This window comes from Sinocyclocheilus grahami, unplaced genomic scaffold (genome assembly GCF_001515645.1).
Source record: "Sinocyclocheilus grahami isolate Dianchi unplaced genomic scaffold, SAMN03320097.WGS_v1.1 scaffold1375.1, whole genome shotgun sequence".
In the NCBI taxonomy this organism is placed as follows: Eukaryota; Metazoa; Chordata; class Actinopteri; order Cypriniformes; family Cyprinidae; genus Sinocyclocheilus; species Sinocyclocheilus grahami.
Window position 1 is genome coordinate 90,929 of NW_015506554.1, and position 27,879 is coordinate 118,807.

Genomic DNA, 27,879 nt, shown 5'->3' on the forward strand with positions numbered 1-27,879 from the left:
AGATTTGCAATATGGAGAAGGAGAAATATAATGAAACAAAAGAAAAAAGAAATAGCAATAACATTATTATATAAACAGATTTTGATGGATGAAATACAAGTTTTATATGACTATTGTAAAATGCTTGAGAATATGGAAATGTTTGAAAAATGTATTACAAAAAATAATCCTTATGTTGTAAAAACTTGGACTGGTTTTGAAGTTCTGTTACCAGAAGATGTTTAAATATTTGTGATAATGAAATAATTAAAAAAAAAAAAAAAAAAAAAAAAAAATTCCGTCGCTGTCCGGGGGGGGGGGGGGGGTGGAGTTACATTTCATGGCTTCAGTCACTTTTGACCGCAAAGGTACCGAGTGTGACCCACAAAGGAAGCGGAGGGTTAAATAAGGAAAATTAAAATAACCCTATTATGATATAATGAAACTTATGTATATCATTTTGAATCGTCATAAACAAGATTTTAGTCGTGTCAACTCCCTCTAACCTAAATAGTCTCTTATTCTTTTTTCTGTCATTTGTTGGGCTATACTGTTTAAATATTGTGCTGCTCAGTTACTCGTAAAGCTGTCTTAAAAACCAACTAGATAAAGAATCATGATAAAATTGTTGATTGTGATCCTGCCTGAAAAGAAATTGTGATGTGATGTTTTTGCCATATTGCCCACCCCACATTGAAATTTGTGCAAGTCTGTGTTTTTGTTCTCCCACGTTCACATAAATGGAAGCCAATGGAGTGGAAAGTGTAATGTGACTGTCCCTTTGCTCACATCAGTCTTGGGGTTTAAGAATTGAGAATTGTGGTTTGTAGTTCAGGTGTTGCTTTATGGCTGTGTGCTATGTGTGCTCTCTACATTGTCATTTATCAGATGTTTATTGTCCAAAATACTGGACTTTTGCTACAGTCATGAGGCCCACTGAAATACAGGGTCTGTTTAAAAAGATTGCTGACAGGGTTTGAGTTAAAGGGGTCATATGATGTTGCTAAAAAGAACATTATTTTGTGTATTTAAGGTTCAAAAAACACATTATTTTCCACATACTGTACATTATTGTTTCTCCTCTATGCCCCGCCTTTTTGAAACGCGTCGATTTTTTACAAAGCTCATCGGTCTGAAAAGCGAGGTGTGCTCTGATTGGCCAGCTATCCAGTGCGTTGTGATTGGGCGAATACCTCAAGCGTGTGACGGAAATGTTACGCCCCTACCATACTGTGATGCCCTGTCCGGCCGGAGCGACAAGACAAAAACATTAAAACCCATTATAAACGAGGCATTTGTTGCATCCAGTGGGGACATAATTACGGATTATAATGACTTATACTGTCTTTTAAAGCGTTGCGTTGCATCGCGCCGCGTAAACATAAAACCATGTCTGCATTTGTGATCAGAGAAATGACAAACAACAAGCCCTACTCTACACTGCCCAAAACTCGCGTTTGAATCGTCAGTGGCAAATTCTTTAAATATAAAAAACTTACTTACAGTGTGTGAGTCAGAACAGCCGGCATTGTAGTCTACTCTACCAGGATCAGGAAACAGTCCTCCATAAAATGTGCTGCACACATCTGAATATTTGGGTTGAAGTGTTCTGGAACAGTGTTGTAAATACAACTTAACCACTGATTTCTAGTCGTGTCCTCTTTTTGAAGGTCAAACAAAGTAGTTTCGCTTTCACAATGAAACAGCGTCACACACAGCATTCTAGAGTGAGCGGTGGTGGGCAGGCTTGCGGCAACCACATGTGACGACCCCGGGCTGGACTCTGCTTCATCCACGGTGAAAGCCATTCTGGCGATCCACAGTGCGAAGTTGATGTATTTCCTCAGAGACCAGCACGGATCAGCTCTAGGCATGACAAAGTCCTCTTTTGGAAGGACAAACAAAGTAGTTTCGCTTTCACAACGAGTCACACAGTGCCTTCACGGCTCTGGCCGCGGTGGCAACAATACTACAGCGAGATTAAAAGTTGCGCCTTCTTTCTTTGCGTGAACATTTTGGTGGCGTTATGCAAATCTTCCCACATAGTGACGTAGACATGTGGGGGCGTGTTAGAACCAGCCATTTTAGGTAGGAGTGGCTGAATCTTAACTTTTATAAAGAATATCTCTTTGGATTTGAGACTTTAGTCTTTGCAACTTTACAGATCTTCTTTATGCACCAAGAGCTTGTAACACTCCAAAGAGAAAGGAAAATTTTAAATCGCAACATATGACCCCTTTAATGGATCAGGTCTGCTAGTTTCCTTTTCATGGACAGTGGGAGTGTGAAGCTGATGTCTCTGATGTCAACAGATCGTTCTCTAGAGGGTGCTGCTCTCTCTGTGTGTTGAGAATCTATAGTTGTCACCTTTTAGAGCAGTGCATAACCTCCTGCTGCAGGACAGAACTAACTTACAGTTACACTAGGGTGTGTGTACGTGATTTTAAAGCATTTTTGGTACATGCAGTGCGTGTGTTTACTGCTGGCTCAATCATGATACTGTTCTTCATCAGAGACAGAGACTGAGTGTGTGTATTGTGTTTAGGAGCTACAGTTTGAGCGTTTGACTCTGGAATTGGAGGTGGAGCGACAGATTGTGGCCAATCAGCTGGAACGATGCCGACTGAGTTCAGAATCCCCAGGAGCTGCTAGTGGCGGGTACACACACACACACACATGCGTGCACACACACACACATACACACACACACACACACACACACACACGGACACATGGTTTGTTTTTGTGAATTGTGGGGACATCCCATAGGCGTAATGGTTTTTATACTGTAAAAACTGGATGTGCTATTGCCCTACACCTAACCCTACCCCTTACAGGAAACTTTGTGCATTTTTACTTTCTCAAAAAAACTCACTCTGTATGATTTATAAGCATTTTGAAAAATGGGGACATGGGGTAATGTCCTCATAAGTCACCTTCTCCTTGTAATACCTGTCATACCCATGTCATTGTACAAATTTGTGTCCTCATATGTCACAAAAACACACACGCACGCACGCACACACACACGTACACACACACACACTCGCACACACACACTCAAGCACACACACATGCACTCACGCACACACACACACACGCACTCACGCACACACACTCGCACACACACAAAACACAACTGCGCCATTACCCTGTTGACCACAGATAGTGTGCATTTACATTATATTGAATATTGTGTTGGACAGCTGGGGGTCCTCGAGTCAAAAAGGTTAAAATAATAATAAAAAAAGCATTATTATATTACCCCAAAATATTCAGATTCTACCTCTGATTTCAACGGTAAATACTCTTTTGATGTTTTATAATCAGAATGCACTGTTGATGGGCAGTGTGCCTTTCGCTTGGCTCTGTGTACATTGTTTAAAGTCTATGTTTCGATTAGCACAGAAAAGATTACAAAAGTGCACATGTACATCTGCAGGTGTTTTGTTTGTGGTTTTTAGGAGGCTGCTTTACAGAGGTGGCCAGTGAGAATGCTAGTCAAAGACCACGAGGAGGGCTCTGGCACTGAAAGACATGACCAATACTGAAGCTGATGATCTGCTTAGTTAAACACGAACGTAGAACATAAACGCGGGAACATAAACACAAAAAAAATGTGTACTGAAACGCAGATAAAATGTTATATTAATTATTCAGTTAATAATTATCTAATATTAATTATGAATAGTATTATTACATATTTTATGTACATTTGATCACCTATTACTGCACTATTGTAGTGCTTAGTCAAAGTACAAAGTCGTTATCAACTTGTCTTCATTTTTTTGCACCCACATATCTAGAAAATGCACTCTAGACGAATTAACCTCCAAAGTTATCGGAGCTTTTGATTGAGATGGCCTCGTATGTTTTGAAGTATAATTATTTCAATTTTGACAAGGATTTTTTTCTTCAGATTACTGGTACAGCTATGGGTTCGATTTTTGCCCCTAATTATGCCAATTTGCTTATGGGTTACTTTGAACATTGCTTCAGTGCCGGAAAAAATCCTTTTTGTTCACGTATTATTAAATGGTTTAGGTATATTGATGCTATATCATGATATATCAAATGAGGTTGAGGAATTTGTGTCGATTCTTAATAACTTTGATGAGAACTTAGAATTTACTTTCGAGGTTAGTTCGTCTGCAGGTTAGTGCATTTTCTAGATATGTGGGTTCAAAAAAATGAAGACAAGTTGATAACGACTTTGTACACAAGATACGGATCGCAACACTTTGTTGCTTTCAACCAGCTTTCATCCGACTTCCTTAAAAAAGGGACTTCCGAAAAGCCAGTTTTATAGATTGAGGAGGATCTGTTATTTCGATGAAGATTTTATTGAAAAATCCAAAATCATGAAAAATAAGTTTTTAGATAGAGGTTATACTTCTGATTGGATTGATGAAGTGTTTAATACCTCTTTCCAAAAAACACGCTCTGAGTTGTTAAAAAATAAAACAAAAAAAGTAAAGAAATGTTCTTTTACTTTTATTACAACTCATTCTTCTAAGTCTTTTTTGATGAGATCGATTTAAAAAAAAATATTGGTACTTGTTATCCTCTGACCCTGAGTTGAGTTCTATCTTTCAGCATCCTCCGTTAATTGTGTACAGACTAATTTAATAGATTATTTGGTGCATGCTCGTTTGAAAAGTGATACTCCTGGTTCTTCCCAGAGATTACTTAGTCCTATACCAAATGGCAACTATAAGTGTGGTAATTGCGCTCAGTGCAATAATACATCCAAAACTTCCTTCTTGTCATCCGAGAACCGGTAAAAAATATAAAATCAACTCTGTGATAACTTGTGTCTCCACTCATGTTGTTTATTTGATTCGTTGTCCTTGTGGTTTAAGCTATGTTGGTAAAACATCTCGTCAACTTAAGCAGAGTTAGTGAACACAAGAGCTCTATCAGGAGAATATATATGAATTATCCAGTTGCAGCCCATTTTCTTGCCCACAACCATGATGTTTCTACTCTACGCTTTTGTGGGATTGAAAGGGTTAATATGCCACCTAGAGGGGGAGATATGGAATTACTCTTACAGCGACTTGAGCTGTTTTGGATTTTTACCCTTCAGACTTGATCTCCTCTAGGCATGAACGATGAAGCACTGTTTAATGTGATGTTATAAAAAAAAAAATTTTGGTGATAGATGTTAATTATGTACCCAGTGTGGGTTATTACTAAGCGACGGTCCTTTGCAGTGATTGGTCATGAATTCTTTTTAAATGTGGTTTAAATTGTAATTTCATGTTTGAAGATACCCGATGAAGGTCACCGAAACTTTGTTATTAACCCTTTTTAATACGTTTGCACTAATTGACAGTGTGCGGGAATTGTTTTGTTTTTCCTTGAGTTTTGATCTTTGTGGTCTTTGTTTCCTACCTATCGATTGCCGTCAGGTGTGCGGAGATTGATTGTTAATTGAGATATAATAATAAACAATCAAAAAAAAGTATGCTGACGTGTAACTTCTACATTATACATCTAATTATAAAATTGTTTCTACTCCAATTTGTTGTAGAAATGTAATCATTTACACAGTGTCATGACATGTTTTTATGCCAAACTTGTAAAAAAAACATATTTTTTAAATAATTAAGGTATCACTAACAGGTTAAGTAAAATCTAATAAATGTGTAGGCTAATACAGTGCATATCTTTAGTGAAATAGGCTACTCTTAGAGCGTTTATTTCTCCAGCGAGCTGTAGCGTCTGGTCTGTCACACCACATCAAAGCAGGGCCGTGGCCACAAGCTACGATCGGTGCTTGAAGTGGGCCGGTACACACTTTCTGTATCTTTAGTGTTCTGGCACATGTTGCTCCAAGTCAAAGTGATTAGAAATGACACTATATAAATCACACTACCAGTCACCTCTCAACAGAGTGTGTCTGCCTACCATGAGAGCATGTCAGGGGAGGCGTAGGATTATAATAAATTATTGATTACCAATTTGAATAGGTACATTATAACGAAAACAATACCTTAAAAATGAAAAGAAGCAGGTTTTTGTGATCACACCAGTAAATTCATGGAAAGTCCAAGGATCCAGTAAAGATAATTACTAATAATGCTAATAATGCAGAGTGACTTGTGTCCAGATATCAGTCAATTATTCTTTTTAGCATGTATTTGTCTTGAAAGCAAGAGTGTTTTATAATTGATGCTGGCTATGCATCATCATAATCTAAAGGTGTTTTAGATTATGCGGTGGTCAGAGGTGTAGTGAATTATGAAAATTAAAAAGTACTTTATTTAAAGTAAAGTACTTCACTTTTTTTCCACTTCAAGCACTAGCTACAATCCTAAAAATTAGCTTTGCCACTCGAAAGTAGAGTATTTGAGCAGTAGAATTACAGTTAATTATTTTTGTTTAAACAGCATTGTAGTAACTGCAACCTTGTCCTATTATTATTATTACTTTGTTGAAGTGACGTGACGTGACGTGTACCCAACTATAGTGTTCCCATACTTGAATTTGTACTCTGCACTAACCCATCCAACACACCGTGAACAAACACACACACACATATGTTTTTTTCATGTGCCACCTGGTGGATATTGCGTGAAGCACAACAAATGTATATACATTCTAGGAAGCATGCACAACTTTTTGGCTAGATATTTGTCAGAGCCTGACATCAGATTTTGGGCAGTCAATAGTTTCGCAGAAAGTTGTGTAATTTATAATTATGAAAACTTTACAACTCAAAAGCTGAAACAGTAATATAGCTACTATTTCAACATTTCCAGATTATCATGTTTTTCTATTAAAACATAAGAGCTTGCACTATCACAAGCCCAGAAACATTGTATGCAGAACAAAGGTTATACAAGTTTATTTATTAAGGAACCACAATCACGGACATTACAGTCGATGGTTTTAGTTTTAGAAGCAGAAAATAACACAAGCAGCCTTGCGAATGACTTGCTGTATTACACTTTTCTTTGAACAGAATATCGCACTGGTTATCGCTAAACTCCAAGTTAACCAGTGTTTTCAGATAACCAGCACTATTTTTCCAAGACAGCGTGTGTGCATGGTTTCTAGGTTGGGGGAAATGTAAGCAGAAAATTCCCTTCTTGTGCAAGTGTGAAGTTTTGATTGGGGGATCACGTCTTGATATATCAAGCATGCTTGCTTGTGTGCTGGAATAAACCGTGTAGCCTCTATTATTTGTATTCCGTTCAATAATTTCTGAAATCTTGACTTCAATTCCGTTTTAAATGTTGTTTTTGTATTCATATTATGTGTGGTCCAATAGTCTGTGCATATGCTGCAGAGTCGATAAAGCTGTTTTTATATATTTATATCAGCATGTATGTATGTGTATGTGACCAGGAGTATTATATAATATATATATATATATATATATATATATATACATAAAATTTGCAGTGTGTGTGTGTATACTTGCATTTGTGGTTTACGGGGACTCCCATGGGCGTAATGGTTTTTACACTGTACAAACTGTATTTTCTATCACCCTACACCAACCCTACACCTAAACCTACCCCTTACAGAAAACTTCTGGGAATTTTTGAATTTCATAAAACACCGTTTTGGATGTTTTTTTAAGCCAAGTCACTCACTCCTGCTCAGTTTTAGAGCAGTATGTACTGCTCAGTTATTGATAATATCTTGAATTTTGTTGTTACCTCATGGCTTGTTAGATTTCATCATTAACTCATCCTCATGTTACTTTAGATTTGTGTGACTTTCTTACCATCAAAGGATGTAAAATGACTTTCATATGAACATTTTGCAAACCATATCAAAAAGTCAAGTGAAAGCTTTTGCTATTGCAGATTTTGGTGTTATCCTCCGGTGTGGCTCTCGCATCTCATTCCACAGTTTTGGCAGTGATTTTATGTGACAGTAACATAAATAAACTTATTTTCTGTTTGTTTCTCTTTTTTTTAGTTCCTCTGAGATGTCTCTTCCCTGGAGATCTGCAGGTATGGAATGAATGAGTGAATGCATGAATAAACCCAGTTTTAGCCAGTCAAAGAACAATGGCATTTTAATCATTAATTAATCGATGACAGCTTTTATACCTCAGTAAAGAGTGGAGCAGTACAGTTCTATTTATACAGCAGGCTTTGACAAAAATATGGTTGAGAGTCTTTGAAAAATTGTGGTTGTCACTCCCTTAAGTAAACAAAACCCACACGTGATGAAATTGATTAAGCTGGATTGCCCTCAACCCTGAAAACAAAAACATACTGGAACTGCACAGTGCACTAATTTGTCATTTTATTCAAAACAGCCAATTAAGATATTAAGATATATTCTTGGCTTTCAGCAAATTCCCAAATAATTCCTTGTAGGTTGATTTATGACTGTATGTAGAGCCATGAGTATGTAGTAACGCGTTCTGTACACATACCTTAGCTTTTCTCTGCCAAATTTTAGATCCTCTTCATGTACAAAGCATTGTCACTTCACAACAAACTGTGTGAAGTTAAGTCCAGTCCAGGGGCTTGTCTTATTTCACCTCTAGAGGGTGATGGTACACTGTTGAACCAAATGCTTGCCATTGTAGACAAGTAAAACAGCACCGTGCATGGTGGATCACAGAGGAATAAACAACTGTCACAGATTAAGATGGCATTTTCCATAAGCATATGTAGACAATAGAAGAAGCTGGTGACCAGTTTTGTACTGTGAACCACAGCCAACACAGTATTTGTAACAAAGTCGCCTGCTACAACTAGACAGCATATTAACAGTGGATTGAAGGCTTTGACCATTACTTTGTCTGTCTATCATTATGACTTCTTTCCTCAAGTCGAAATCCACATGAATGCCACCCTGAGCACTAGTGGCAAATGTTTACCCTTGTAATTTGTATTTCAATATTCCAAATGCAGTTCTATATCGCAAGCAGACACATGCAAATTATATGCCATCAATACCAGTTTACCTCCACAAGTTTGGACAGATTTGCTTTCACACTTGCTAAATTTGACCAAATAAAGCTTGGAAAACAAACTGGTGTGGGTCCACACCAAACCTCTAGTGTAAAGGCACCTTAAATATGAAGTGTCTAACCTGCAGTTTACTGTCGGTCTCAGGGTCTGTGGGGAACTCTCACAGTTCTGCCCAGATGAACTCTTACTCTGATAGTGGTTATCAGGATGCTGTGAGCTACTACAGCGGTCAGGCACAGGGTGAGTGTCAGCAGAGACTTCAGAACACGTTACCTGCTTCAGGAGGAAGCTCCAGGCTGCAGAGGGGCTCCAGGGCTGAGGGCCAGGCTGCAGGACACCCCCGAACACCTGAGCTACAGGTAGATCTCACATCCCTCACTTCTTAAGAGCTTAATCCCTTGAAAAACATGTGCTGGTCATGTTTCACCAGAAAATCAAAAGTACAAGAAAAAAAATGAAGCCTCTCTCCTGAAGCGTTTTATTATTATCATTATATTATTAATTTTTTTCATGACAGTTATGAACATTATCCCTATGTCCTAAATTCTCATTATAATAATGTGTCTTAGTTTTTTGTGTATAGGATTCGTTTTATTCTCAGTTGTGATACTCTTCTGATTCTTCATTACCATACTGTAGTATAAAAAACAGACATTACTATGATGTATAAATACTTCAAATATTACATTCATTATTTTTTGCTTTACTCAGGGTTTCCGCGGGGTCTTAAAGTCTTAAATTTAGTTGTATCAAATTTAAGGCCTTAAAAAGTCTTAAATTGTACAAGAAAGTCTTAATTATGATTTCAAGAGGTCTTAAATTTGGGGACGGAAAGACCAGAATTGCGATATGGCTGAATGTGACTGTTACCTACTGTGTTGTTATTCTAGTCTGGCCGTTTCCTGAAGAAGAAAAAAATCAGATCTATATGATATAATGAATAAAACCATTTTTTGATTACCCAAAGTTTAATGGTGTTCTCTTATTCAAATTATAAATGATATAACTAAACAAATTAATAAATATTTAGGTGAAGCTGTGTGCTTGAATTTTTCATTTTATCATCCTATGCAGTGTGGTTACGAGTTATTATTGCTCATTATTGTCTATAGGCTGTTTTAGTCATTCATAGCATGGGTTATCTTAATATATTGATTAATGACATTGTATTATAATATTATACCACCCAATATTTAGGCTACTACCTTCTAATTTCCATTGTCAGTGCAGACTTTTTTTTTTTTTTTTAGCTTAGGCTACTGACAGTTATGGATTAGTGTAGCCTGCATTAAAAAGTCTTGAACATAAAACAACAGGATAAATATAGTTGATGACTAGACATAATAATTTCATTACTCTAGACACTTCTTAGTGAAGACAGTAGCATAATACAGTGAAATAATATGTTCTTTAGCCATATAAATACAGTTGCCATGTGCGTGGGTAAAATTTACCCGCTGGCGCTTTTAGGTATACAGCGACCTCTGGCGGTTCTAGTATTAAATGTGAACTGGTGGATCGATAAGAAGACGATGCATTATACAAATCTAAACATAGGGGTGTGCGATATGTATGGTCTGCGATTATATCTAGCAATATGTAATTGTTGTTTTAACGATGTGCGATTTGATATTATCGAGTATATCGCGAAAAGCAAACACAAAACACACCTACAAAGTGTGCTCATACATTAGGTGATGAAGTCTAGCAGGTTAGACTACTGCGCGTGCGCATTTAGAGTGCGTTCTTTCACTGCATGAATCAGTGTATTAAAATGCATTTAGAATTATCACATAATTTATGATATGGGGCAGAAAATTTATATATTTATATAATTTCATATAGTTAATATCACACGAAGAGTGCTGTTTTTTTCTCCAAAAGTCAGCGTGATTACAAATGTGATATTGACTTTATACAACAGTTCAATAGACAAGAAGTTAATATTAAGAGACTTACGTTTAAGACACCATATTTAGACACCAAAAATCTGATTAAAAAAATTAAAAAAAAACAGTCTGTCAAAACAAAGCATTTTGCACTTCATCCACTTTATTACCTTAACCTGGGGTGATCTTCGGTCAATTTTGACAGGAAAAAAAATCGCGAAAAGCAAACACAAAACACACCTACAAAGTGTGCTCATACATTAGGTGATGAAGTCTAGCAGGTTAGACTACTGCGCGTGCGCATTTAGAGTGCGTTCTTTCACTGCATGAATCAGTGTATTAAAATGCATTTAGAATTATCACATAATTTATGATATGGGGCAGAAAATTTATATATTTATATAATTTCATATAGTTAATATCACACGAAGAGTGCTGTTTTTTTCTCCAAAAGTCAGCGTGATTACAAATGTGATATTGACTTTATACAACAGTTCAATAGACAAGAAGTTAATATTAAGAGACTTACGTTTAAGACACCATATTTAGACACCAAAAATCTGATTAAAAAAATTAAAAAAAAACAGTCTGTCAAAACAAAGCATTTTGCACTTCATCCACTTTATTACCTTAACCTGGGGTGATCTTCGGTCAATTTTGACAGGAAAAAAATATATATTTCTTTTTTTTTTTTTTACTTCATCAAAATAGCACAAAATTTGGTAAAGGTTTTGGCACTTGCTATGTAACTGTAATTCTTCCTTCCCGGCTCGATCTCATAGAAGAAGACACACTTATGAGGTATACAAACAAAGCCGAAGCAGTAGAGTGTGTCAAAGCTTTACAAAACAAAACTAGACGGCTCTAAAATAGACAGCCGAGAACACGAGAAACACTTTCTGACAGGCAAACTGATAAATCGGTACCTGAAGGACTAAAACCTGAGATTGTATTTGAAATAAAAAGTCTAAATTACACACCAGTAAAACTTCTGTCCAATAACAGGACAGAAAATTAAATCTATCGAGTCAAGTATAAACAGTTTTTTAGAGTAATTGACAAGTTATATGCCCTTTTTTCAGTGGAATCTGTTCTAAGAAGATTGATAAGTTATATCAGCAGATCTTTTTTTTTTCATTTTAAAGTAGACATGTTATGCCCCTTTTTACAATATGTAATAAGTCTCTGGTGTCCCCAGAATGTGCCTGTGAAATTTCAGCTCAAAATACTTCACAGATCATTTATTATATCATTTTGAAAATGCCTATTTTGAGTGGAAGCAGAAACACTGTTTTTCGGCCGGTCTCTTTAAATGCAAATGTGCTGCTGCTCTCCGCCCCCTTTTCCAGAATAAAGCTGCGCCATTACGGCTCGCACCTGCTAAAAACATCTGTTTTGGTTCCGATTATCATGTTTATCTAAAACTTAAACTTCTGATATACGGTTTTCTGAGAGCACACATCCGAAGCACACAGACAGAAAGCGGCTGTCACAGCATGTGAGTACTAAACTAAGTTGTCATTCACACACAAGTTTACGTTAAAAACACACAAGTTACAAAAACAGTCAGTTATGGCTGTGAAGGTAAACAGCTGGGAAATAAATTGCATGTTTTTTTTAGATCTGTGTGGAAGCAGCAATATACAGTAAATAAATCAATAAATCCACTGCTTGTCTCCTCTGAGGCTGGGACTCTACAGTGTTCTGTGCTCGTCTGTGCAGCCAAAGACAGAACAGTTAGCATGTTTTGCTCAAACTTTCGCCATGGCATTAGAGCTGGTACACCGTTGTCGCTTGCGAAAACACAATAACAGCGCCGTGGGTGGAAATTTACAGATTAAGGGGTGATAATATTATAATGAGATCCCTTTGCCACGTCACCAAGGGAGCAAAATCTGACACGCTCATTTTCTCAGACGCTTGCAGAAAAATGCTTACCAAACATAGTTACTGGGTTAATCTTTTTCACGTTTCCTTGGTTTGTAGATGCACCGGGGACCTCATTATAGCACTTAAAACCTGGAAAAGTCAGATTTTCATGATATGTCACCTTTAACATAATTGCAGCTTAATCATAATTATCTATGTGTAGATGCTGTAAAGGATGTTTGCGTCCTCTTGTAGGTGTCAGGAATGATGGACAGGGCTAAACCGGGTCGTGCTATGCGCCGAGTTGGTTCAATGCCCACTCGTGCTCAGTTGCTGTACGGAAGCAGCGTCTCTCCGTCTCGAGAGTCTCTTCGGACCCCTGGAAGCTCCTATGGGTTGCCGATTACGACTGAACCTAAACCTCTATCCTCCATTTTCACAAGCACCCCCCTGTCTGCAGTCCCACAGAAGGCCTCTCCTGCCACCCTGCGCAGAATGGGCTCCTCCCGCTCGAGCCGCACCACGTCACCCTATTGTGGAGGTGTAGGCTCTGTGAGAGATGACGAGCAGGTAGGGCCAGGGATGACCGCAGTACCCCAGCATTATGGGTCGATGATGTCAAGAACGTTTCTGCATGACGTACCTAATCCATACATTACACACAGCTATGAGATCTACGAGCGGATAGACCCACGACCAGACAGCTTAACAGGTAAGTAAAACAGCGAATACTAAGTACTTATATGAATCCAAATGACAATGATTCTGTTTCGTTTTTTTAATGTCAATTTAATTGGAGAAAATCACCCTAAGTTAAAGGGATAGGGGATCAGAAATAAAAATGTTATCATCATTTACTCATTCTCATGTCAAACTTCATTTCTGTGGAACATAAAAGATCCACCAATGGCAACCAAAATATTCTTCAAATTATCTTCTATTTTGAAATTATGATTTTCTTTGTATCCTTTACAGTAATCAGACTTTAATTTGCATTTACATTTAGTGATTTAGCAGACACTTTTATCCAAAGCGACTTACAAATGAAATGGAAGCAATCAAAATCAACAAAAGAGCAATGATATGCAAGTGATATAACAAGTCTCAGTTAGGCAGTACACCTATCAAGGGTTTTTTTAATTATATAATAAATAAAAAGAAACCAGAATAGAGCAAGCTAGTGTTAGAGGCCTTTTTGCTTTTGTTAATTATATAATAAATAAAAAGAAAACAAATAGATAGAATACAAAAAGATTAGAAAAGCTAGTGTTAGGTTGTTTTTTTTTCTTTAAGAAAACAAGTAGTAAATGAATAGAGTGCAAGTCTAAAAGGGACACGTTTTTATTAAGAATAGAATTAGAATAGAGAATGTTAGAGTTAGAGGGCCAAATAAAGATGGAAGAGATGTGTTTTAGCCGATTCTTGAAGATGGCTAAGGACTCGGATTGAGTTGGGTAGGTCATTCCACTAGGAGGGAACATTTAATTGAAAAGTCTGTGAAAGCGATTTTGTGCCTCTTTGGGATGGCACAATAAAGCGATGTTCACTTGCAGAACGCAAGCTTCTAGAGGCACATAAGTCTGAAGTAATGAATTTAGGTAAAGGGGTGCAGAGCCAGTGGTGGTTTTGTAGGAAAACATTAATGCCTTGAATTTTATGCGAGCAGCTATTGGTAGCCAAATTGATAAACAGAGGTGTGGCGTGCATTCTTTTTGGCTCATTAAAAATGTATCTTGTTGCCACGTTCTGGATTAATTGTAAAGGTTTGATCGAACTGGCTGGAAGACCTGCCAAGAGAGCATTGCAATAGTCCAGCCTGGACAGAACAAGAGCTTGAACAAGAAGTTGTGAAGCATGTTCCGAAAGAAAGAGCCTGATCTTCTTCATGTTGAATAAAGCAAATCTGCAGGACCGGGCAGGTTTAGCAATGTGGTCTGAGAAAGTCAGCTGATCATCAATCATAACTCCAAGGTTTCTGGCTATTTTTGAAGGAGTTATGGTTGATGTGCCTAACTGGATGGTGAAGTTGTGATGAAACGATGGGTTTGATGGAACCACAAGAAGTTCTGTCTTGGCAAGTTTGAGTTGAAGGTGATGGTCCTTCAAGCTGAGATGCGAGCAGCTATCGTAGGATCATCAGGATGGAGTGAGAGGTAGAGTTGATTGTCATCAGCATAGCAGTGATATGAAAAGCCATGTTTCTGAATGACAGAACCTAGTGATGCCATGTAGACAGAGAAAATAAGTGGTCCAAGAACTGAGCCCTGAGGCACCCCAGTAGTTAGATGTTGCGACTTGGTCACCTCACCTCTCCAAGATACTTTGAAGGACCTATCTGAGAGGTAAGACTCAAACCACTGGAGTGTGGTTCCTGAGATGCCCTTTGCCAATAGGGTTGACAGGAGGATCTGGTGGTTAACCGTGTCAAAAGCAGCGGACAGATCTAGCAAGATAAGTATTGGAAGATTTGGAATCCGCTCTTGCCAGTCTTAGGGCTTCAACAACTGAGAGCAAGGCAGTCTCAGTTGAATGTCCACTTCTGAAACCAGACTGGTTGCTGTTGAGGAGGTTGTTCTGTGTACGAAAGGCAGAGACTTGGTTGAATGCAGCTCGTTCAGTGTTTTTGCAAAGAAAGGAAGAAGGGAAACCGGTCTGTAGTTCTCTAAAAGAGATGGGTTAAGGGTGGGTTTCTTAAGTAGTGGGGTTATACGAGCCTGTCTAAATGCTGAGGGAAAAACACCAGTGTGAAGGGATGTGTTAACGATGTGAGTGAGTGCAGGTACAACGGCAGGAGAAATGGCTTGAAGGAGATGAGCTGGAATAGGATCAAGCGGACAAGTAGTAGGATGATTAGAAAGGATGAGTTTGGAGACTTCTGCCTCAGAGAGTGAAGAGAAGGATGAAAACGAGGGTATGTTTGCTGGTAAGATGTGTTTGACAGTTTGTGTCAAACATTCAAACATTATTTGAAATAGAAGTCTATTGTAACAGAATAAATGTTTTAATGGAGACTTTCGATCAATTTAATACATTCTTGCTGAACAAATGTATTGATTTCTTTAGTAACTTCAAACTTGAACATTAGTTTAGATTGTATTGGTTACTTTTGTCCCAGACCTGGACTTTCAATCTTACTGTTTGTGTGTTTGCTGGTAAGATGTGCTTGACAGATTGTGGTATGGAAAATTGTGCACTGATGGTACCATCAGTGCACAATTTTCCATACCACAATCTGTTATTATTATTATTAATGAAGAACGTGATTAAGTCGTCAGCTGTTAGAGTTGATGAAGAGGGGGAGGAGGAGGACAAAGGAGGGAGGAAAATGTTTTAAAGAGTATGCGAGAGTTAGACGAATTGTTAATTTTGTTATGATAGTATGTCCTTTTAGCAGTGGAGACATTAGCAGAGAAGGAAGAGAGGAGTGACTGATACACATTAAAGGGTTAGTTCACCCAAAAATGAAAATTTGGCTGCGTTTTACTCACCTCGATGCATCCTAGGTGTATATGACTTTGACATGTGGAGGGGTATGTGTTGTGTCAGGAACCATGTTGAGGATAAGAGTGAGGAGGAAGTGATCCAAGTTGTGCAGTGGGAGTAACCAGTGCATGATCAGTGGAGCAGTGTTGTGTGTAAATAAGGTCCAGTTGGTTGCCTGATTTGTGAGTAGCCGTAGTTAATACTCGCTTGAGATCAAAAGAAGCAAGCAGAGTGTGGACGTCTGCAGGCTGAGGTTTATCTAGGTGGATGTTGAAGTCTCCAAGCATAACTAGGTACCATTCTCCGGTTGAGATGTTCAGGTTGAGAGCAGCACATCTAATTCATCCAAGAAGCGACTTTGTGGTCCTGGGGGTCGATAAACAACTACAAAATGTATTTTAAAAGGGTGGGTAATAGTGACTGAATGTGATTCAAAGGAGCTGTTAATACCCAGAGAAGGTAAAGGAATACATTTCCAATCATTAGAGATAAGCAGACCAGTACTAAGTGTAAATATATATATATATATAGTATATACAGTTTAATAAGTGTATGTCAGTTGAGTATATGAGTGGTGGTCTCTCTAACTGTTTGTATTGTATTGTCATCATTAGGTGTGCGAGCATCTTACACTAGTCAACACAGTCAGATAGGTGCTGATCTGAGGTCAGCCACTTCCCCTGACCGCCATATAGGACCTATTTATGAGGGCCGGACTTTCCAGGGACCCCTCTACCACAGCCTCAGCCAGACAGCTTCAGACCTGAACCACAGTCCACAGAGTGCACTCTACAGGTCGTCTTTTGGTATGAAAATCTTTTTTTCTTCTGCTGCTTTATTTGAACTGTATAAAAATAAAATTTAAAAACAACTGTGTATAACATCTAATGTAATTAATTGTATGTATCATTTTATGAATAATATTTATTTAAAATGTTGAAAATAGTCCATACTGTAGTCTAGTTCAGTGTTTCCCAACATTTTTTTAGTCGCGGCACCCTTTAGAAATTTTAACAAACTTGTGGCACCCTACAAAATTAATTTTGTCACAATATTTGAATTTCTAACTTCGATATGATCATTTGAAAAGTATAGATAATGCGACTGAGCGGAGCGCACATGCATAGAGCGGGATAATACGCAGAGCGTCATACCCTTATACAGTCTATGGTCATACCGCGTGAAAGTGAATCCTGAGCGGTGAACTAATTTTTGGCAGCTGAAATTTCGGTGCATCTATAATTATTGGCGACATCGGAAATGGATATTATATAATAGATGCTTTTTTGAACATTTTAAAAATATTTTTAAAAAATGATTTTTTTTTACACGGCACCCCTGCTCTCGACAGACAGCACCCCGGTTGGGAAACACTGGTCTAGTTCATCACTTGAATTTGCTGTGTCGCGGGGTGAATGAGAACACAGACTCGGTACTGGTCGAAAGAGCCCCGGAGGGTGATTTATTAGCCCGCACACTGATCACACGTGCCCTGATGAATGGTGCTCGGTGCTCGGTGCCCGTCTCAGCGTGGTGCTCGTGGGGTGAAGTGCCGTGGTGCAGATCCCTCTCCCAGGGTGCCTTCAGAGTCTGTGAACAAGGAGAAACAATTGTTAATGTCGCCTGGAGCTCCGGGGTGCTTTCCTCCTGGTGTCTCTTCTCCTGGCTTTTAAGGCCAGCGGGAACGAGCTCCAGGTGCGCCACTCACAGGTGTTGTGCGTCGGTGATCAGTGTGGCAGCGGCGTTTCCAGGGCGACGCTAATCTGGACTCGGGATATTCGCCACAGCTGAAAATTGTAGTTTCTTTTACAAAAAGTATTCTAATTATAAAAGTATCTACTTGTACTCCCAAAACAGCACATTTTTTGAAAGCATCAGTTTTCACTTCCAAACACTGCACACTTTGTATGCCTGTTTAATCAAACACACCTGATTTAACTGAGTAGCTAATTAGTATAGACCTCAAAACTTGAAATAAATTTCTCAAACCCTAGACATAAATACATAGATGTCTCATAGCCCACTTCTGCCTGATGCTGTGATACGCCAGCACATCAGAGCATGTGAGCGAAGCAGAGTGGTGTGACGCTCAGCTCAATATTCCTGCTTTGTGGGAGTGCGCTCCACTCAGTTGCTCACAGCCAAAGCAAACGCTCCGCTAATGTTCCGCTCATGCTCACCAGTAAACCAAATCCTGCCCAGATCACGCTCTGCCGCATTTCTCCAGTAGGCCTAATTGTTTTTTTTTCCTGTTTATTATGAAATTCTTGAATAAATGTCTCAAAGCAGTAGTCCGATAAGTAACAGTTATGTTTCAGGGTGACGTTCAGCTTGCACTTTTTAACATTTATTTTAGTAATTTAAATGTATTAAATTAAAATTATTAATTTTTAAAACGTGTCTTGTTTTTGAAGTCACTTGGCAAACCTTCCTAAAAAAATTTAATAACTCAAAAAGTATATTTGATTTTCATTAGGCCTACACTATTTCCATGAAAACTCAGCTTCAGTTATTGTGCAACAGAACATTCAAAACACGCTTAAATGCACATAGAATTTCACAAAATACACCTTGATATGGCAACACATATTTTCAACCCCTTCATTTGAGCTTTTATTGGGCTTCAGGCTAAACAAAATCATCTTGATGTGCTAATTAATGATCATCAGAGAAAAGTGTAATCAAATCGGCAAATGCAAATCAAGTAATGAGGCACTCGCAGTCTGTCTGCCTTCTATATATTTTTTATAGCAATGAAAAGATAAGATCATTGTAAAAAAAATAAAAAAGTGGCAAAACATTTCAACACAAAGTCTTAACATTAACCAGAGCAAAAAGAATCAAACCCTCTAGCGCCACCAACTGCCCAAAGTTGTACTCAGGTTTATGCTAATAAATTTTGAAAAAAAGAAAAACTATATTTTGTTGTCCTCTGATTCCTTGGCTGGAGACTATTCAGTTGCAATGAGACAAGAAAAATGATGTCTCAGGCTTAAAGGGGTGGTTGACTGCTTTTTTTTTTCTAGGCTTGATTGTGTTTATGGGGTGCAGTCTAACATGTGTTGATTCTTCGTTTTTAAAAAAACTCATTATTTTCCACACAATTTACCTTTATTCCACACCACTCTGTCCCTTCTCCTATAAACGCGCTGATGATTTCCTGGTTTTATAAAGCCCCTCCCTCAGAAATATGCGATGGGCTCTGATTGGTTAGCTAGCCCAGTGTGATGTGATTGGCTAAACCGCCTCTAGTGCACATCTAAGCGTCACGCCCCTCTCCTCAAAATGTGCTCCGGTTGTATTGTAAACAATGGTGTCATCTATATTGCTTATCAATTTGAGCCCGAGTGAGAAGCAGAGATTATTAGTAAAGAGGATCGCGCAGAACCTGTTATGCTCAAACAGCAACATTACACACTAACTAATGTTAAAAAAGTGAAATCGTAATCAACCACCCCTTTAAGGGGTCAAAACTTAAGGTCTGCAGCTTTCAAATGATATATAGTTTATGAAGATGATTTGAAGGATGAATATAAAACAAAGCAGTTGGTCAAGGATTAAGGAAAATTATGGAAAAAAGTTATTTTGTAAAGACTGCAACAGACACTCTTGATAGAGACTAATTTATAGAGCTTGATTTTGATTTAACCTGGATCATCTCTTTAAGCCAAAGATTCCAAGGTTTAAAAGAGAAATGAAAGGTTCTAATTAACATGTGCTGTGGTTGCTGTGTTTCAGGTATGAGTAACCTGCAGCAGAGCTCCAGTCAGCGCAGTAACATGATGTACCAAAGAAATAACTACGCTTTAAACACCATATACACAGAAGCATACCAATCTACCCCTTACTGGTCCCCTGATCCCAGCTACTCACGCCAGCCCATGGATGATGATGCCACACACTCCCCTTCGGTAGACAGCATGCAGAAGGACCCAAGGTAGATGACATAACTGATGGTAATTAGTAGAACTCAGCCATTTTTACATAGTTCTGGATCAACACCTGTTACATCTGCATTCACATTAACACCCCCTATTACTGCACTGTGTGTGCACGCTTGCGTGCGTGTGTGTTATAATCTATAAACTAGCATGGGAATGTTATCATTGGGTTAATGTGTGTTTTTGTAGAGAGTTTGCATGGCATGACCCAGACCTGCCGGAGGTCATCCACATGCTACAGCATCAGTTTCCGTCTGTGCAGGCTAATGCAGTGGCATACCTGCAACACCTGTGCTACAGAGACAACCACGTCAAGACCGAGGTAAAGAATGTTCAATTTTCTATGTCTGTGAGACAGTTTTAAGTAAATTAAGAAATGGTTAAATGGTTAGTCACTGTTATTTTGCTCAATCAATCAATAACAATAACCCGGTTTATTTTTAATTACAGTAATTCATTTTTTTTAGCTTGTCAACGCTTTATCTGAAATGTAGAGGAAGTAGAGGTGTAACTAGGGATGTACCCAAAGCCTAAATCCGAATTTGGAAAGGCACGGAAAATGTAGTCATTCTACGGAGCCCCTTACAAGGACATGGTTAGGCTTGCTGCAGTAGTTGGTCACATTACAGTACATCAGATGTCACTTATCACGTGAAGATTGACTGACAGGACGATATCAGAGGATTTGGTGTGCAACAGATTCTGAGTGTCAAATGTCTTAACTTGAAAATTCAGTAGCGCTGCTCCCGATACACATACTATTTGTGACTGCGAATTCGAAAGTTAAATTGAAACACAAGCGCGCATTTAAAAGCTATTTGAATACGTGACTCCCCGATGCCCACTAATTATATACAATATAATTACCCAACTGTGTAATTGCAAGAGAATGTAAAATCATCTCATATTTTTTCTATGGTTATTTCCTTTCCAAACATAGTATTCAGCTTCAGGCACATCCCTAGGTGTAACAATACATGTATTTATCTCAAACCATCACGGTTCGGTTCATGCAGTCAGACGATGAATACAGTCAGTCATAGGCAATCAATCCACAATTCGATCAAGCCACAAACAGGAAAGAGCAGAAGAGACGATCTACACACCAACCCAAAACAAGAATGGCAAGAAGTTTTGGGATCTACAGATGCATCAAGCCACCAGCTATAAATCGGAAACCGGTATTTAGTTTTATTTTGGCCGATCTCTATTCCGGAATTGCACAGAAACTGCATTGCAATCATTTCCCAAAATGAAGTCTGTAAAGAGAAGAAAATACTGTATAAGGCAGATCAAGCTCACTGTAGGAAGACAAATATGTGGGGGTTTATAAGAATGAATCTCTGAGAGGAATGTATCATCTTCAAATGTTTAGATGGCATTTTCTTTTCATCTTACCTCCGTATAATGCATATTAAATTAGTGTTCATAAGTGCAGCTGCTGTGTTTATAGCAGTAACCAGGGGAACTGTATATTTTTTTTGTTTTGTGTAGGTGTCTTATGTAGCATAGTGTCTAGCAACTGTCTGTTCATAATAATAATAAAAACATTTTTAAGTAAACCAATGGGCAGAAAATGTGTTGATTTAAAAGAAAAATTTGTTTCAGGATAAGTTACCAGCAGGCAAATATTGCAAGTCAAGTCACCTTTATTTGTATAGTGCTTTATACAAGATTGTGTCAAAGCAGCTTTACAGTGTCAGACAGGAAAATAGTGTTTCAATAATGCAAACAAAAGTTAAATTCTGCTGTAAGCAGCTCTAAAAAGAGGTATTTTTTTCAGTTAAAGTCCATTTTTTTTCAGTTGCAGATGATGCTTAAATGGACAGAAGCAGAAATCCTGATCACGATTAAAATATGATTTGTCACCTGAGATGATAGCCTAGTGGGCAAGTTTGCCGACATGCAACTCTGTTGCATTACAAGCATCCTGAGTTCGAATCCTAGCTCGAGGATTCTCAAATCCTTTCCCGATCCTGCACTCCCTCTCCCACTTTTCTTTCTGTCTGCTCTCCAATGTCATATCATTATAAAGGCAAAACACCAAAAATAAATCTTTAAAAAAAAAGATTTGTTGCACAGCCCTTTCTGAACTGACTTGAGCTAAATAATGACACTATTGTCTTGTAGAGCTGCTTTACAGCAGAATCTGAACTCTCCATAATTGATTCTGCTCTTTTCCTGTTCATCATCGTGAAGCTGCTTTGACGCAGGCTGTATTGTATAAAGTGCTACTGAAATGAGGTGACTTGGCTTGACATGCCTAATCAAAATAATAATTGCCACCCAATAAAGTGGCAGTAATTAGGCAAAATTAGGTTGCAAAATGACCACGTAAAGAGTCCAGTATATTACACATTACTTGTACATGTTTTGAACATTCTAATAATGATAGGCTAGAAACCATCCATAAATCTATTAGTGTGAGTTTGAATAGTCCTGAGCCACTTACCAACAGGCAGAAAAGAAAAAAGTGCTTGGCAAGGTGACAGCAGTCCTTTATGATGCGCTTCACCTTCCAGAGTGAGCGTGTAGTACAAGTGTCCTTTAATGCTGGTGACTCTGATGTTATAGTATTTTTGTCATTAATGTTATGTTTACAGTGAGCTTGCATATAATTGGTTATATCAAGATGACAAAAAACCTGTAACTAGTGTGAGCGATGAAAGGGTTCGCAATACAGAACAGTGGCAGACAAAAGGAAATGTTTGGTAAACCTCTTTGCATTGCAATTGCATTTTTGTCACGAAGTAGGAACAGAAATGAAATACCTCACCTTTAATGCAGATTGTTTGAGCAACCCCTGGATAACATGAAAATCTCTTGTGTTTTGAAGGTGTGTCGTCTGGGTGGAATAAAACACCTGGTGGATTTGTTGGATCATAAGGTTCTGGAGGTGCAGCGGTATGCATGCGGAGCCCTGAGGAACCTCGTTTATGGCAGAGCTACAGATGACAACAAGATTGCCGTAATAAACGCAGGTGGAGTTCCTGCACTGCTTCGCCTGCTGAAAACAACAGTGGACACTGAAGTACGAGAGCTTGTCACAGGTCAGCCAGTCTGTTGTTAAATACGTGTGTGTATAGCTTATCTCTTTTATGTACAGTATGCATTCTATCCATACACAGACATTTCCCTGAATGTATCTGTAGAAAATGCATAACATGTTATATAAATTTACATGTTGTTGCTCTATGAGAGCATCACGTTAGCCTAACGATTGGATTATTTAACTCACGCTTCTACTAAAACTAAAACCGCCAGTTGGTGGTGGCAAGTCACCACAGATCACAGTCTTAATGTTTCAAATGGCATGTGTCATTTATTCAGCTGATTTGTTGAAATTGCTGGTTCATTCAGGAATTCATTCATCCTGTCACAGTACCACATTCAAATTCACTGACCTCTGCAGAATGACTTATTTATTTATCCCACCCCCGCCAATGTTTGTAAATGCACACTGCATGGCTAGGTGCTTGACTTTATATGCCTGTGGCAATGGGTCTGATTGAAGCACCTGAATTCAGTAATTAAGTGGTGTATCCCAAACTTTTTGTCCTTGTAGTGTATACTGTAAGAGAAAAACATACTGGAAGTTTCAGAACTTAAAACTTCCATGTTAGTCAAAAAACAACATTTATTTGTTTTTATAGTTTTTATTTTCAATGAAGTGCCAGATCATGTCAGAAGGGAATAACTGTTTGTCACAATTGGACACAAACTGTGCAAACATGCTTTTAGTGAAACATGGATGTAGTAATAATTCTGCTACCTGTAAATAACCATGTTCATTGTCAAGCCTGCTCTGTGATAAATTATTGTTTTGATATGTAAGGACTGATATGTGATATTTGATATGTATGCGGTGGTGTTGGCCATTCTCAAAATCATGTTTAAAGCATCTGCAAGCTCAAGCCATGGACTGAACAGTCATATGTGCATTGATTCTTTTAGTAGCATGAAAAACAATTGATTCTTTAATTGTGCTTAAATTGCATACGGAAAGCAATCAAAGAAATTTATTTTAGTGATCTGATCACAGAATTTGAGCCCAATTTTATTAAGCATGAGACTGACAAACATATTGTTTATCATATACAAGGTTTAAAAGATTTAAATAGACATCAGGTCATAGAAATTTAGAATCTTAGTTGATATTACTCCAAATTACTCTTGGCAAGCTTGGAAAGACACACTGAGACAGCAACATGGCTATTTGATTTGCGCTCATTTCATGCATGCATGCCTTAAAGGCACAATATGTAATTTTCGCCGCTAGAGGGTGCATATTCAAAACAAACAAAGAGACAAAGCCGTAGTTTGATGACGCCGTGACTGAGTGTGGAATCATGGGAGTTGTCATCTTCATCCCCACAGCCGATGCAATCCGACGGGACTCGGGCAGAAGTCATGTTCATAGATGAGCTAATGATTTTTTAACGTAGTAAAATGAAGCAGGGTGAGGCTGAAAGCCGTCGAAGCAAAATGAGTGCGACACACGGCTCGAAAGCAGCGGAGCTTTTATTATGCCACAGTCGACCGCTTCCGCTGCTTCCGGTCGTGCGTATGTGGTGAAAAAAAAGCAACGCTGTTTTATCATACTAGATACATTTGAAAGTTCTGTTATAATGCTACTATCTGTGGGCTACTCACCTGTCTAATAAAACACACAACATATTAAAGCGTCTTTGGTGTTTCCATGTTTTCTACAAAACAAAACCGGAAATCGAGGGGTTATGATGTCATTGGCAGGCGACACAATGACACTATGGACACGGTCCGTGTCATTAGTTAAAATTGCTTACATCTCTGGATTTAAACATTCTTCGAAACATTTGGGATAATGTAAGTACACAAGTCAGCAAATATATATAACACTGTTCTAGTGGTTTTGGGGTATTTTAATAAAAAAATCTTACATATTGTGCCTTTAAGATAGAATTATTAGACAATGTAACTTCACTGGTTTCATGTCAAAATAATCCTCGATTAATTCCCTATGCATTGGTGTAAATCACCTCATAACGTGCATTGTATGCTTGAGATATTAATCAGAATATGAAGGGACACAAAAATGCCAGTCCATTCTGATCATCCAAACGAGTCATCTTCCAAACAAAAAACTCTTCCCATTTGAAATTACACCTTTTTCATTGGTCAAGACAAACAGGAGAGGTGTGACCTCTGTATAAGTTATAGGTGACTACTTTCTAAACTATCCTGGGAGTGGAAAATACACTGCTCATAAAAATTACGGAAACACTTAAATCCTTGGATCTTGATTAACAAAATGTTCAAGTTGAAAATATTTACTTGTATACATTGTGTAATGCATTAAGATTAAAATGATGTCAATGGTCTTCAACCCATTGAGGGCTGGATTCAAAATCACATTGAAAATCAAAGAAAAAAATTTAATTAGAGGCTTGTACAACTTTGCAAGAATTCCATCACAGCAACTCATGTTTGCATGCACTCCCGACAATGTCTGTGCATGCTCCTGATGAGACAGCAGATGGTGTCCTGGGGATCTCCTGCCACACCTGGATCAAGGCATAAGCAAGCTCCTGGACAGTGTGCGGTGCTACTTGGCAGAGAGTTTCTCAGCTTGATTCAGGTCTGAGGAATGTGAGGGCCAGTCAATGGCATCAATGCCTTCATCATGCGGAAACTCCCTACATACTCTGGCCACTTGAGGCCGAGCAATGTCAAAGCCAGTACCCACTGCACCAGTGTATGGTCTGACAATGGATCCCGGTTATGGTCATGCTGGATGATGTTGCATAACATTTCCCACGTCGTCTCCAGACACTTTCATGTCTGTCACATGTGCTCAGTGTGAATCTGCTCTCATTCGCCAGCACTGTATACAGTGAGAATAAGTGATTTTCTGTAGCCACAAAAATAACCTTTCTGAGAATTGATAGACAAAACACCGTTTGCTAGACAAACTAGTTCATTGTAATATCAATTCTGCTACATCAAGTTTAATTCATACAGCTGTAACCAGTAATAATTAATTGTTCATATTTCCCTTTGAGCTAATTTGCTACAATTACATAGTAATATTAGACTTTAGTGTATAATATTGCGCTTTCCTCTGTTGATCACCTGTTGTCCAGCAAACATGAAGAGTGACAGTATCTGATATAGCTATATTTATATAGATATAGCTTTTTTTTCTCCACTACTTCCTGATAGAGATTTTGCTCCTCGCCACTGTCACCATTTGTCTTTCTCATTTGGGATCTTGAATGTTCAGACAATTACAGGAGAGAAACGGGACAGATTTCAGACAGTGTTTTGTTTTGTTTTTCCACAAAGACCTGTTGTCAATTTTGTGTCGACCACAGTAACTACAATTTATTGCGAGGCAGATTATCGATAGACAGGTTAGCGTATGATTGTCCAGAAATAATCATGCATGTGAACTGCTTTCTGTGTGTAGGTGTGTTGTGGAATCTGTCTTCGTGTGATGCAGTGAAGATGACAATCATCCGCGATGCCTTAAGCAGCGTGACCCACACTGTGATCATCCCTCACTCGGGCTGGAGCAGCACTGACTTTCACGATGAGCACAAACTCAAGCTGCACTCCTCTGTCGTGCTCCGCAACACCACCGGCTGTCTGAGGTAACAGCAGCACATCACTGCACCGCTTCATGGACCAGAAGTGTGGAGTCAGGATAGCTTTAATTCATATTCACAAACCATTATTAATAAATGTCACATAATTCACATTCACTAAATGATTGGTTTATCTGAACTGATGAAGGGGAATAAAGTGGGAAGTTAAAAAAAATTATAATTTAGTTTATTTTATTATCAATAAAAAAAACATGTACTGTAGATCTGATGAGATTTAGGATTAGAAAAGGAGACCCCTTTTCCAATTCTTACAGTTTATTTATATATACACACAACTATGTTTCAACAACTGTATCCATCATGAAAGTGAACGAGGATCAGAGGCTTTCAAGTTCCAAAATTACAACAAAACAAAAAAAAAAGCATGACAGCATATCAGCATGAAAGCCAAAGCATCATAAATGTAGTCCATACAGGTTATGTACTTGGACCGTTTCCAGTTCAGGAGCATTTTCATTTATCTGAATCATCTTGAAGTTGGTAGGAGTTAACCTGTGACAGATTCAATCTGTTGGACTTGATTTGGAAAGGCACACAACTCTCTATTATATTGTCTGGCAGAATAACTCCGTGGATCATGCCAGCTGGGAGTTGTAAACCCTCTCCCTCACAGATGATTGTTTGGGCCCTTCTTTTGATGTTACAATTTGATTAAATTGTAACATCAAAAGAAGGGCCCAAACTAAATTTGCAGCTCGCAGCTCTGATGGTTCTATAGCAGCGGTGCCCTGCGAAGTTCACATCACAGGATATTCCGCCATGATTCATGCACGAGACATAACTACTATGCAAATCTCATGATTACAGTTAAATAACCCTTCACACTTCTGTAGTAAGTCTTGTCCGTGTGTGAATGCGCTGCAGGCAGTTGAGTAGCACAAATCCGTGTTCTTGAGTGAAGTAAACTTCAGTCGAATTCCTGTGTGCAGGGAGTAGAGAGCAGTGAACACTGTGTAGGGATCAATTGGAACAGAGTTCATTCATGGAGCTCTCTTCTAACGAACTGATGATTTGAATCAGGTGTGTTAAATAAAAGTGACAAGCAAAATGCCAAATATGCAGAGCGGGGGGTTGTGAGGACCAAGATTAAGAACCACTGGTCTTTAGGATCAGAGCCTAATCT

The 27,879-nt window shown here is 38.4% G+C and overlaps 1 protein-coding gene across 6 annotated transcripts in view; it reads left to right on the top strand.

Annotated features, from left to right (window-relative positions):
- Positions 1–27,879, top strand: part of LOC107569723 (plakophilin-4-like) — a 93,716-nt gene that overhangs the window by 53,242 nt on the left and 12,595 nt on the right. For 5 of the 6 annotated variants that reach the window (XM_016255870.1, XM_016255869.1, XM_016255871.1 and 2 more), the window contains exons 3-11: positions 2,525–2,637; positions 7,918–7,952; positions 9,072–9,286; positions 12,941–13,397; positions 16,783–16,974; positions 19,907–20,105; positions 20,299–20,431; positions 22,946–23,159; positions 26,558–26,741. In XM_016255870.1, coding sequence (XP_016111356.1) covers positions 2,525–2,637; positions 7,918–7,952; positions 9,072–9,286; positions 12,941–13,397; positions 16,783–16,974; positions 19,907–20,105; positions 20,299–20,431; positions 22,946–23,159; positions 26,558–26,741 — 1,742 coding nt within the window. The remainder of the gene's footprint in view (positions 1–2,524; positions 2,638–7,917; positions 7,953–9,071; positions 9,287–12,940; positions 13,398–16,782; positions 16,975–19,906; positions 20,106–20,298; positions 20,432–22,945; positions 23,160–26,557; positions 26,742–27,879) is intronic. The other variant, XM_016255875.1, reaches the window with a different exon arrangement.